The 13,599-nt window shown below is 42.6% G+C and overlaps 1 protein-coding gene across 7 annotated transcripts in view; it reads right to left on the reverse strand.

Annotated features, from left to right (window-relative positions):
• The window catches only part of SLC38A9 (solute carrier family 38 member 9), a 48,258-nt gene that overhangs the window by 11,508 nt on the left and 23,151 nt on the right, over window positions 1-13,599 (reverse strand). For all 7 annotated transcript variants that reach the window (XM_048503091.1, XM_048503088.1, XM_048503084.1 and 4 more), the window contains 3 exons: window positions 6,078-6,184; window positions 2,994-3,107; window positions 1,416-1,564 (listed from right to left, as the gene is read on the reverse strand). In XM_048503091.1, the coding sequence (XP_048359048.1) occupies window positions 1,416-1,564; window positions 2,994-3,107; window positions 6,078-6,184 (370 nt within the window). The remainder of the gene's footprint in view (window positions 1-1,415; window positions 1,565-2,993; window positions 3,108-6,077; window positions 6,185-13,599) is intronic.

Below are 13,599 nucleotides of genomic sequence, written 5' to 3' on the forward strand. Positions count from 1 at the left end.
TCTTTAGGGAGTAATATAGTACTAACAATGTCCACAAGAAACCTACATACATACCATTCACAGATGGAGCCAACAAATATTGGATTATAAACAGCTGCAACATATTAGGGAAGTGGAGCCTCTTGTAGAACATATAACTGGTTACAAACTGGTTCCTTTAGTCACATATACATAACATAGCTAGGGGAGCTAATAAAAATGTGAACCAACAAACAGCTGTGGCTGGCAGCTGGAAATTCAGTGTCGGATGCAGAGATGGTTTACAAATTATATTTACTTCTCTCCATCTACACCACAGCAGTTTAATTTGAATGGTTGACCCAAAAATATAGCTAAGGAGTTGTTTCACAGTAGAAGTTCATGTCAAAGAAAGACAATTTCAAAAGAAAAGACTTCAGGGTTCTCATGGACTTATTGTCCTATAACGGTGATGGTGAACCTTTTCGAGACTGAGTGCCCAAATTGCAACTCAAAACCCACTTATTTATCGCAAAGTGCCAACATGGCAATTTAACCTGAATACTGAGGTTTTCGTTCAGAAAAAACGGCTCCGAGGCGTGTGTTACTCAGAAGTAAGCTTGGTGGTAGTCGGTGGCTTTGCTTTGAAGCAACCGTGCAACTCTTCCACTGGGTGAATCACGACCCTAGGAGGGTTTACTCAGAAGCAAGCCCATTGCCAGCAACCGAGCTTATTCCCAGGTAAAGGATTGCACTTTAGTTCTTCGCATGAAAATCAGTGGGGTTTAACAGCGCTTAACAGGGTTACCTACACTACCTTCCCAAAACTAGGTCTTAGGTTTAATGCTAAAAATTGAGCCCAGTGGCCCAGGCCAGCCTAGATGTGGGGGGGAGGGGACTCTGCGTGTGCCCACAGAGAGGGCTCTGAGTGCCACCTCTGGCACCCGTGCCATAGGTTCACCATCACTGTCCTATAACTTACCCACTTTAGGGCTAGGACTTTGGGCTAAAGGGAATGTAATAGGTTTGGTATTTACTCCTGGGGATACTTGCTTAACTCAATGCACAGAATTTACATGAAGGTTTTGTTGCAGTTGGGTGGCCTACGAGGACTTCCTAGGAAAGTATGAGAAATTCACAACTAAAGGGATTCTTTCTTATGGAAACAGGAGTCGGGGCACTAGCTCCCAGAGGTAGACGTCTGGTATGAAGCACATCATTTGTGGCACAGTTTCACTCCTAATATTATCAGCCCGTTTGCTAATGGCAGCCTCTACCTCCTCAAGACACTGTGCAGTTCCTGTGTAGTCTTCAAGAACAAGTGCAGTAGTGGAAACTGCCATTCCCCACTATAGAGTTGTCTTAATAAAGGAGAACAAACACATTAATACTGTGTTCCAATGGAGGGGGGCTAGAGTTAGCTGCTACTACGGTATGTAAACGAGAGTTGTCCTTACCTTGGGTAAACATTCCCAAATACATGTCCTAAAAGTTGAACTCGTGCCAAGTAACCAAGCAGTGGGTACACAGTAACCATCTGGAACAGCAGGAATATTCGTCCAAAAAATGATGTTATGTCATCACTGGGGAAATTGTCTAAAAAATTCTAAAAGAGGAAAAGCTAATGAGACAAAAATGGTAGATAGTTACACTGGGCCTTTTTATCCACTATTAAAATGCCCAAGGAGAAACTCTGACCCCACTATAGTCATTAATACACACAATGTCAACACTAGTATATGGTTCAGTTGTCACATAAGCACTGGCAATCCAGTGAGAGACATTATCTATACTGGCACACAACATGTCCATCCTTAAAATGAAAGAAAAGAAAGTGAAAATTAAGAAAAAAAAGAAAGTGAAAATTACCCCTTGGTCTTCCTAGACAGAGAGTGGATTCAAGCAAACAGCAACCATTATGGTCTGCCAGGTAAGTGAAGAGAATATAGCTGCCTCTTTTGAAATCAAAGGCAGTATCAGCCTGGAGTCTTTGAATTAACACTCATTTTAAAGAACTATTACCATGCCTAAGCAATCAGCTTTCATAGCTTTTCGTTTGAATCTATTAAATCTACTATCAGCCCCATTCAAATGGTCTGGGACACTCTGATCCTCTTCAATACATGAAGCTACCTTATACCAGGTGAGATCAGTGATCTATCAAGGTTAGTTCTGCTCCTCCAGAATCTCAGAAGAGGTCTTCCACCTCTTCAAATGTACTACCCAATTATTTTTTCAAACTTGAAGATGGCGAATTGACCCCAGAATCTTCTTCATGCAAAGCAGATGCTCTACCACTGAGCAAAGTGTTTCATTTAAGCTGTCTCACACGGTCAGGCTATTGGTTTACCAATGTCAGCACCATCTGCTCAGACTAGCAGTTGTTCTCCAGGGTTTCTGGTGGAGTTCTTTCACGTCATCCATACTATTCTGATGCATTTAGCTGGAAGTGTCAGAGATTGAACCCAGGACCCTCTGCGTGAAACCACGGCTCTGCCCCTTCCATAGTCCTCTATTTGTTTTGCAGGCAGATTTTGGATCCACTTGAATGAGAGGAGAAGAAACTCTGACTTGGTGGAAGTATTGATTACTCCAGATATCAAGCAGTAATCTGCAGCAGTATTCTACTGGTGGGTGCTTCTATTTAGATCCTTCCCTTAAAATCTACTGAGCTAATGGTTTCTTTTTTAAATTTTAATTTGATCTAGCATTTCTAGCATAGGCAGCAGGTTGCTCCTATAACCAGTTCATCCTAAAACCAAAATATCTGCCTAGACAACATTTGGAGTAAATAATCTAGTTAGTTACCCAGGTTAAATGGATATTTCAGATTGAAACTAACTTGCTTTTAATACTGAATGCTGTTGGGACAGCCTTGGCCAGACCAATCTGATCTCGTGTGTGGCTATCCACAATTTTGGCTTTCTGCCGATAGGGATATCAAATGGAAAAACAATGGGAGAACAATGAATGTGGCAGCATTGCATTACAAGCATACTGAAGGATACTCTGTGTGTCATAAGGTTCTCACCTACCTGTTCTATGCATTCTTTGGATAATGGTGGAGATGGAAAAGCAGCAAAGATTAACACCCCAACATAGAGGTATGTCAAACCCACCAGGAAATATGCGATGGAAAGGTCTCTCACCTGAGGTTAAGTAACAAAGAAGTCAGCAAAATTCGGACATTAGCTATGAGATATAAGATAGCATCACAGTTCTTCTGAATTTGACTACGAATGCAATTCTTCTTGTTTGAATTTGCTGTCCCTGCCTCTAAATAAATGTAGCCACATGTCAATTGACCTAAATGTCTGCCAACTGGAAGAAAAAATTGAGGGCAGATGGCCCTTACTAAGTGGATACAGTTGATTTCTTGGAAAAACACATTTTATTGTAATGCACAGTATGAATGTAACTCACAAAAAAGCAATTTGCTTTAACAGTCTCAACAAAGAATTAATCTAAATTAATTACAGGACAAAAGCTAATTAAGCTATGAAATTCTCCCAAAAATGTTAATAAGTTTCAGTTTAGACCCTGGAACAAAAAAAAGGGTGTGCGGTTTTAATATAAACTTCCTTCTGCTACAAAAAAACATGATGTACGCTAAGAATTAATGCCATACCATTAAGAATTTTCCTTGAGTGATGATTCCAAAAAAAGTATTAGCACAACTCTTGCTAATGTCTTGTTAGCAAGAGCAGTTAGTCAAAAACATTACTGGAGGCTACAAGAAAGCTCTGTAAGACACACACAGAATGAACACATACACCAAAACCCAGATCAGGGGTCTGCAACTGCGGCTCTCCAGATGTTCATGGACTACAAATCCCATCAGCTCCTGCCAGCATGGCAGGTTGCAGACCCCTGACTCAGATGAAGAGCCTTAAATGAAGCTTCAAGCGTGTCTTCAGTATATCACAACATCTACGAAAATCTATGCAAAATGTTTAATTCTACAGAATTTTACGCTTATGAACACACTCAGTTGGATCCTACAAACCACAAGTGCAAGAAGCTCATGAAGGTGGATCTTCCCAGACTTCCACCAGTTGCCTCTTTTGACTTCTGAAAACCCTAAGCTGAGGTCAGGCAACTCTTCTCCATAAAATGCCATGAGGAATGGGGACTCTAGGAAGAAAAGGGAAAATAACCCCATGCTGCATGGGGTTTCTAAGGGTGCATGGGTTCTCCAACTCTCAGAAAAGGGTTTATGAGAATAGAAGAAGAAGAGTTTGGATTTAAATCCCCCCTTTCTCTCCTGTAGGAGACTCAAAGGGGCTGACAATCTCCTTGCATTCCCCCCTCACAACAAACACCCTGTGAGGTAGGTGGGGCTGAGAGACCTCTGAGAAGCTGTGACTAGCCCAAGGTCACCCAGCTGGCATGCGTGGGAGCACACAGGCTAATCTGAATTCCCCAGATAAGCCTCCACAGCTCAGGCAGCAGAGCGGGGAATCAAACCCGGTTGCTCCAGATTAGATACACGAATTCTTAACCTCCTACGCCACTGCTGCTCCTTTCACAGTCAAGAGGGTATTGGAGGAAGTTCCTCTATGAGGTTCCTTGTGGTACATAGGATCCATGACAAAAGAACTGCCTCCTTCCATTTCTACTCTTCTCCCAACATGTTGCTGCTTTGCATGTCAGTAGCCTTCCTACTGCAATTGCTTTCCAGCTCGGGAAACAGTGCTGCGCTAATGCAGTAAAGGAGGTGGAAGTAGCCTGAGGGAAAAGGGGGATTGTGCAAGGGCAACGAGTGCCGTTTCTAGTCACCTGAGGCCAGTAATCCTTTGCCACAGGTAAGCGTTAATCACAAGCTTCCAGCCTCCCTCTTGAAGCAAAACAAGATACAGGAAACAGGAATCAACTCGCTGACTGGCCAGACATGGATGGCCGTTACTGAAATGCAATTGTGCCACTGTCTAGAATGCTAGACTCAGATCAGCAGCCCACCGTGCAAAAGGGCTGTGCAGACACATCATAAAACAATGGCTCTAGTCCAAGACATTGTGTAAGCATTACAAAGAAGCAGGATTTTTAAAGAACCAAACCGTTGAAAAGAGGAGGGGAGGGAGATTACATTTGAAGAGTAGACAGCATTAAACTCAGAACTCTCCACAGAATTGCTGTAATAGCTATGAAATTCAAACTATTGATTCCATAGAAGTGGTCAAAGAACAGTAGGGCAGTAATAAGTACCTTTCAAAAGAATGAGCATCACTGCTTATAATCTCAGCTGAGAGAAATGGGATGAATCAAAGTTTTTTTCCTTAGAGCCCAGCTACTTGACACTAGTGAAAACCTTCACAATCTTTAATGATAGGCCAAGAAATAAGCAAAGACCATACCAGTATTCAGTACAACTGCTGCAGGGAGAAAGGGAACATAATAGGAAAACCATGTCGTCGTAAGTCTGAGCTTAATTAGAGTTATAAATCACAAATTACGGATGAAGGCAAACATTTTGAAAGTGTGCCAAAAACATCTGTTTCGGTCCTGAAACCAAATGACTAAGGATGCAGCAAATGTGAATTTTTCAGTCTACTTTCACCACAAAAAAAATCTCACCGAACTTACCCTTCATTTGAAATTGTAGTTTCAAATAATGTGAACATCAATAGTTCGTGGGCATCAGGCTCTTTTTACTAGTTGCTTTTTGGTGATAAAATAATACAAACATGCTCTGATCTGGATGATGTTTCTAGTGTATACCAGGCTGAAGAAATTCCTAATACTTTATTTGTTCTACTTATGAACCACTTTGTCCCAGTCATCTGATAGATATACAGCATGACTAAATCCAAGTCAGTGGGTGACTTTCACAGTCAAGTGAGGATGTGAACTTGGATCCCCCCAGTCCTACTCTGACCACCACTCCACACTGGATTTCATTTTTCTCAGGGCACGTGTACCATGTTTTTACTTGAGGGATTTTATTGAATCACGACCCTGCAAACAAACTAGTATGCTAGGGCAGCATAGGACAGTGTTGGGAGACATCTTTGGAAGAAAAGGCAAGAACATGAGTCCTCTTAGGTCTGTGAATGTCACATCTAGTGTCAAAAAGCAGACAAAAAGCATTTGTAGACACATATTTCTCATGAGTTACTTACATTATTTTCCTGATTCTTGTTGTTCTTAAGCAGCGTTATGACACAATTATGAATAAAGAAAGCCAGAGTCAGCACTCCTGTAAGCTGAGGAAACAGAATCCTGAATTCTGAGGAAACAAAAAGTTAGACCAAAGTCGTCAAAATGGTTCCCGCTGCAATCAGTTCCATTGCTGCCCTAATTCTGTGACCATTTTTATGGCCCGTCTGTTTTGAGTTCTGAGGAAGGTTCCTTCAATCACCAGGTAGACCAAATGGTGAACAGAAGGAGGAAAAGCAGCCTTGACCGAAATCATACCAAAGAAAGCAGTTTTATGATTTAGAGCAGGGGTCTTCAAACTATGGCCCTCCAGATGTTCATGGACTACAATTCCCACCAGCCCCTGCCAGCATGGCCAAGTGGTAGGGCTTATGGGAATTGTAGTCTATGAACATCTGGAGGGCCATAGTTTGAAGATCCCTGATTTAGAGGTTTGCACTAGGAAATTATTTAAGTCTAGCTTGGAAAAAGAGGAGTTTAATAGCAGCATCAGAATAAAGAATTATGGTACTGTTGGTATTTTTTTTAAGTGGCTTAGCTGTCATTTTAACAAAATGTAGAGCAGCATTTGTTAAGCAGAAGCATCTGATTAATAATGTGAGAGACATTTTAAAAAATTTGGCCTTTAACATTTATTTTGTGTGCAGGATTTTTTCCCTACTCCCAACAGGGAGGCCCAAGGCAGCTAAATTTAGCCTTTAACATTTATTTTGTGTGCAGGATTTCTTCCCCTAACCCCAGAAGGGAGGCCCAAGGCAGCTAAAAAACAAGGGAAAGGCAAACATTCTACTTTTTTTCCTGTTCTCCTCCCTTACTTCTACCTTGCTTTCTGTTAAAGGCTCTTATTTCTGGCCTACCCATTTAGTCTGCATGGAGAACAAAGTGAAAAGAGGGGATTATAATCAGTTCTGGCAAATGGGGGAACAAATAAAGTGATGCCCAACAGAATCCTCTCAACTTTTGATGGCATTTGCAGAAAATTACACTTCTTCTGCAGCCGTTCCAGTGCCCCAACCTCACTCAAATGCGATAAAACACAAGAAAGATTGTTACTGCTACAAGGATATGGCCAGTCCTAGACAATACATGACACAGTTGTTTTCAGGGCATTTACTTTGGAGGCAGATTACAAACATACAGATGAATAGTGTCTGTGTTTCAATCCCATTTTAACTACGGCCCCTTCCGCACACACAAAATAATGCGTTTTCAAACCACTTTCACAACTGTTTGCAAGTGGATTTTGCCATTCCGCACAGCTTCAAAGAGCACTGAAAGCAGTTTGAAAGTGCATTATTCTGCATGTGCGGAATGAGCCTATGAATTATCTAAGAACACTCAATTGCCTACTTTGGTCTGACCTGCAAAGTTACAGCATATGAAGTATAAGGGGGAGGTATTCTGAAAGTTGGCACTAAGAAATTATTGAAGAGACTAGCGGATTTCAAGAAATTAGCGGATGTCAAACATACTTATGATATCATGGACTTCAGCATAGTTTGCTCACAGCTTAAAACGAGAAGGCAAGGGCTTCTCTGGTGGATGGGTTGCTTAGCAAAACATGTATGCTCAGTGGCGGAGGGCCAAGGGGGCGGGGGGGGGTGCGTCGTGCTTCGGGCACATGCCTGGGGGGCACAAAATCACCCCCCTTTCCCCGTGGCCCCCCGCAGCGCCCCCCCTCGCGCAGCGCACACACCCACCCCAACCCCCTTCCCACACTTACCTATGTTCCTTTTCTTTTTGTAGTACTTTTTGAGGCTGAAAAAAGCAGCCTAGTTACAGTTCAGGGGGAAAACTGCCTGAGGAACTACAGTTCCCAGGAGACCTTGGGGCTCACAAGGTATCCTGGGAAGTATAGTTTGTCAGGCAGCTTTCTCCTTGAACTGTAAATAGGCCACGTTTTTCAGCCTCAAAAAGTACTACAAAAAGAAAAGGAATGTAGGTAAGTGTGGGAAGGGGGGTGGTGTGTATGTGTGTGCCGTGGGGGGGGGTGCCGCGGGGAGGGCAGGGGGGCGGAAAAAACACTCTGCGCACCGGGCGCAGTTTGGCCCAGCTACGCCTCTGCGTATGCTGAAGCACTCCGTCTCATGGTTAGAGCAATTTCACCGAGCAAGCCAGAGTAGTGGGAAAATGGGACGGCAACCCTCAGGTAATGTTTTATTACAAAGGTTGCCCCATGGAATGGCTTTCTGGCTGTTGACAAATATTTTTATTTGTTTATTTATTTAAATTCACTATTTCACCCTTTCCCAGCCACAGGGTGGCTCACGTGCATAATTAAACAACAGCAATCAGTATCAAGTCCAGGAGCATTCAACCAGGTATTGAGGTACAGTGGAAAACGCCGCTATTTCAGTTTTCAAAACAAATTCTCCAAAATGGTGGGGCTGTTAAAGAGACAGTTTTCTCTCCCTCTCTAGGACATTTCTTTCAAGTTTATAATTCTAAATAGTAGAAAACATACCCCTAAGATATATTGTGTCTCACACCAACTTGACCAAGGGAGGTTCAGGTTAGAAATGAGCACTGAGCTTAAGGTGAGCAGGACTTTTATAGGGTGGATCGCTGGTTTGGCAGGAAAAGAGACCCTTTGCATTAGGTTTCATTTCTTGCATCTGTGCTGGGTTGCAGGGCTGAGCTAATTAGCAGCTCTATCTATTGTCTCTACTCCCCAGGACAATGGGGTCAATTGGTCCTAGATTATATCAGTGATACCTTGAATGGTTTATGCAGAGGTGCTTCCTAAAGTCTCTGCCTTAAGTATTCAAATTTGGCTGAGGCTTGAGTGAATCAGGAAGGGATCTTGTTGTTAGGGAGATCCTATCTGAGAGGTGGGGAAATGCAGGGAAGAGGCAATTGTTTGGAGAAATGTTTTCTCAAGAGAATAGTATCAGAGGCTTCCAAAAAACAGTTTAGCGAGGTGTGGTGTTCAGAGTTCTACAGATTCCATTATGTTAACAGAGTATTCTGGCAGGGTGGGATAATCAAAGATGCATGTCCTTGTTATGAGGCGTCCAGGCTGCATCACTGGAGTAACTCATAGATCTAATCTCTGCAAACAGATTGTTTTGCCCTAGGCTTGCTTTCAGCTTGGACACTCTGCTATCCACCCATACAAACATGGAAACTGGCATTTTGTAGCACACAGTATGAGAAATAATATTAAAATCCAATATTTCATAAGGCAGGGGTTAAAGGCCATGCTAACACGCCTCTCCCCACTATCCCCCACCCCTGGTCACCCACAATGGTTATGTGGATTATGTTAATTGTATTTTTAAAAAACAAAAATAGATAAATACACAGCTACATTCCACCTCATTCAATGATGGCTCTTGAGCATGCAGGCAACGACCCACCCGTTAAAAGCATGCCAAGCCTGCCCACCACTAAAAGCATGCCAAAGTTGAATTTCCCTCGTTTGCAGCTCTGGTCTTGAACAAGTTAAATCAAAATTCACCAAGATACAGTTGTTGGCTGAACATCTGCTCACATTCACTAACAATCCATCAAAATTGCATAATTTTCCCTCTTTTGCTCTATTTGGATAACCGTGTAGAGTTATAAACATTCACAGATTAAGTATGCCAGTAAACAATAAAATTTGAACAGTGCTTTCTAACAAAAGCCATTCGGAGGCTGTCATGGAACAACTCTATGGATCTCTTCTCCTCTCAGATCAGCTGAGAGAGAGCCGAAACAGATGTTACAGCTGCCACGAATAAAGCCCTTGCAAGCATTCCACACGCACTCCATCATGTATTAACTGGCTTTTACTTTGAGTCGTTCCAGTTGCGTGCAGTAAGGATGCCAGCTACTGGTGATCTGGGCTCCAACAAGCAAGTGTTTCGCCTGGGGACTCTGCCACATCTGTTTCAGACCCCAGCCATCCTTGGTACTTGGCTAAGAAGAGTGTGCACCATCCAAATACACTGAAATGGATTTTTTCCTCTCTATCCTGCACTGTCAAGGTTAAACCGCTCTGTTTCATCATACAGATGGGAAACAATGTTTGCCACTAAAATCAGCCATTGATTAGGGACCCTTTTTTCTTTTCTTTTTTTGCTTCAATGCTGTTAACTACACTGTTATAGCGGTGAGGAAAGGAGGGGGAGATGTTTTTTTTTTCTGAACCACAAATCCTAAATCTCTGTGTGGATTTTTTTCTGGATTACACGTGTTTTTCATCATTGCAAACCGCAACTCTCTCTTTTAATCAAAATGACCTTTGTTTATGAATATCATCAACCTCTAGAAACCAAAGAATATCAAACAGCAAGAAAGCGTTGCTGTCTGCACACAGTTAAGATCCAAGCATACATCATTATATGATATGATGGATAAACAATATTGGGACATTTTTGCAACTTTTCTGTTTCTAATAATCATTTCATCTATTGTATCACATGAAATGCAACAAGTTCATTTCTTCAGAAAAGGCAAATGTCAGAAATTATGGCTTATTGTCACAATCAAGCTATACCACAATTCCATCGACCTCCCAAATCACATATGATGTATTTACACAAAATGGAAGTTTAACCCTCTAACATGCAAGGCAGAGAAACAGTGGGTAGCCTAAAGTCACCCAGCAAATTCAGAGCGGTGAAAGATGTGAAGGTGCTCACACACCATTGCAACCACATCTCCCAACTCTCTACCACTATGCTGCCGTAGCAGCGCAATCCTAAGAAAACTGGAAGTAAGCCCCACTGAATTGACATGAACACTATTCGGAGTAGACCTGGTGAGGTTTGCTCTCTAGCTTTTGTAAGGAAACGGCCTAACAGATGACTTTGATCCACAAGCTATTTTGGCTGGCCCACAGCAATTCAGCATTGTCTCCAGATCGGATTAAGCCACGTTGCATTAGTGCGGTGACAGATGTTGTAGTTGAGCTGAGACCCACATCATGCAAACAGTTGTGCCGTGCCACGATTTGCATGCATTAAATGGGCCTCTTCTGACTTTGTCCTGTATTTGGAGGGGGAAACGGAAGATACAGAACATCTGGTTAGGGAAGGATTCCAATATTGTGCCAAATGTATATGCTGTATTACTAAAGAATTCCATTAAAAGCCTCAGCAAGTCTGTCTTTTCTCCTCAACAGCACCTGCCCCAAATTCATTCTGAGAAATGGTTAGGATTGCTTCTGCTCCAGCCAGCCATTCCAGTAAACAGAGTGTGTGCTCTACAGCATGTTGCGGGCACAGTCATATATCCTTTGCCCTTTTCCAGTGTTATGACTGAATCCAACCAGAAAACTGAAAAAGAATGGGAATGGCTAGGTTATGTGAACATGGAGCTCTTTCTTTTATGCTAGGTTATGTGAACATGGAGCTCTTTCTTTTATTCACAGTTTCTCATCTTTGAAGTGTGAGTTGCCCTCCTGTTTTATAGCATGCATCCCTAAATTATGTAGACCCTGATCAGGCAAGGCAAGCCTATTCATTACTTCCTTCTCCACAGTGATAACTGGGATGCTTAAGCAGAGGAGTGAAGCAGTATGGGAACAAACAACCCCTTCTAACTGCCCCAACGCATCAGCAATGTCAAAACAGATTCCATATTGTTTGGGCGGGGCTTACTGAGTGAGAGACAAAGACATCAGCCAATATCAGGCCCAGAATACCTCTGAGCGACTCGCAAAGGTGGGTTTCCCAGCTGGTGTCTTTCAAAACATTCTTCCAGCAATGTGATCCACTGCGGCTTTTAGTAAGGCTACTTGCTGATGGCAATGCTGGAATGGAACTACATGCCTCTTGCCAGAGTATTTCCCTCATTGCAAAGCCCTGAAGAGCAAAGAATTACACCAGGACTAGGCCACAGGGAACTCTCTTCACATTTACAGAAGTCAACATCTAATGACTCGGGAGACCTGTAAGACTGTTTTGGCTTGTGAAACATGTGCTATCGGGAATGAACTGCAAAAGCCACTGGGGAAAATGGTACCAAGTCCCTCAGCTTCACATTGAAAAAATTAGTGGCTGATTCCCCAAGGAGCAGAGAAAGTTGAAAAGAGCAATCTAATCAGACACCAGATGAAACAGAAGAGGGTTTTTGGCAGCATAATATCATTGCTGGTATGGGTGGAAGAAGCTGTCCCTGATGCCTTTTCACAGAGCCTCTGTCAGGAAGAAAAACAGAGTCTCCTTAAAAATATCCTAGCCGTGCCAACACAAGCACCTGGTGCTAACAATGAGAAAAAACAATTTGGTCAAATAAGACAGGCGGGAGATCCAAATTCTACCCAAACCCACAGCCACGATTGGTGAGTTCAACTGTGACTCTACACCAATGAGAGGCTATTGCCTGGGCGGGGGGAAAAGGAGCCTTGCTGAATGTATAAGATGCAATGCATTGTATATGCTAAGTTCAGAGTCTGAGTTCAGTGTAAGTTCAGTGTGTGTTTACTGTGTTCTTGCTGAAGAGTTCTGTATAGTCTTATAGTCTTGTATAGAATAGACTTGTGTAACCTTGCAACTGCTAAAGTAAAACCTTCCTATGGAAAGAACATCTTGCGTGGAGAGTATTCTTTTCCAAAAGTGTTAGGAGGTTGCCGTGAGTGCAAAAAGACTACTAAACCTTCTCATCTTACCAGAATAGCTCCGCTTTAAACTCTGCTGATAAAGTATTCTGCACACAGCTCGCCCTTAATGTTTAGCATTTCTATAGTTCTTCTGGTCAGGGCCACCATAGGCCTCCAAAGATTCCCTATGCTCTCTTCATTCCACTCAGACACAACATCAAAGCAATGCCTGTGACCTGCCTGGCTTCATGAGCTCCCAGAATGGCCCAGATTGGGGGGATTTTTGTCTCTCCCTCTTGGCAGCAGTTTTGTGAGAGAGGTCTTTTTGTTATAAATTTGGCAGCTCAATAATTGTGGCAGCTCAATGTGAGGATGATTTCCACTTGCACTGATTTCAAAATTTTGCTGTTTTTTTAGTTCATGGAGGGGGCAGTAAATATTTCCAGTAAAGCCACGCACATTACCGTGTTGCAAGGATAACATCACCATAAGGTAGGCTTTACATACAGCAAATGTGGGAAGGTGAACTGGAGTAGAAAGAGAGCAGCTTGACAAAGGCCACCTAGTATGCTCATAGCTGAGCTGAGATCTGGATCTGGCCACCTCCCAGATCACAGTACATTCTCACAATACATTCTCAGCTCCTTCCTATCCGTGAAGAACATTCTGTGTTATTGTTCATTTGATTAATCCAGCCCCTAGACACCAGCCAGCTGCAACTGAGATCAGTGAAAAACATGCCACGCAGAAAGTCACAGAACTATGTAGATCTCAGGCAAGTGGCTCCTCTCATTTCCACAGAACCACCTTCTCTGTTCATGACCAGTTCCTACCTTCCTTTAGCTTCACTCACAGTGCAATCCTATGAAGAGCTACTCCAATCCAAGCACTCTGAAATCAATAGGCCTAGGTTAGAATAAATCTGCAAAGGATTGCACTGCTTTTCATATGGAAGG

This window comes from Sphaerodactylus townsendi, linkage group LG07 (genome assembly GCF_021028975.2).
Source record: "Sphaerodactylus townsendi isolate TG3544 linkage group LG07, MPM_Stown_v2.3, whole genome shotgun sequence".
Classification (NCBI taxonomy): domain Eukaryota; kingdom Metazoa; phylum Chordata; class Lepidosauria; order Squamata; family Sphaerodactylidae; genus Sphaerodactylus; species Sphaerodactylus townsendi.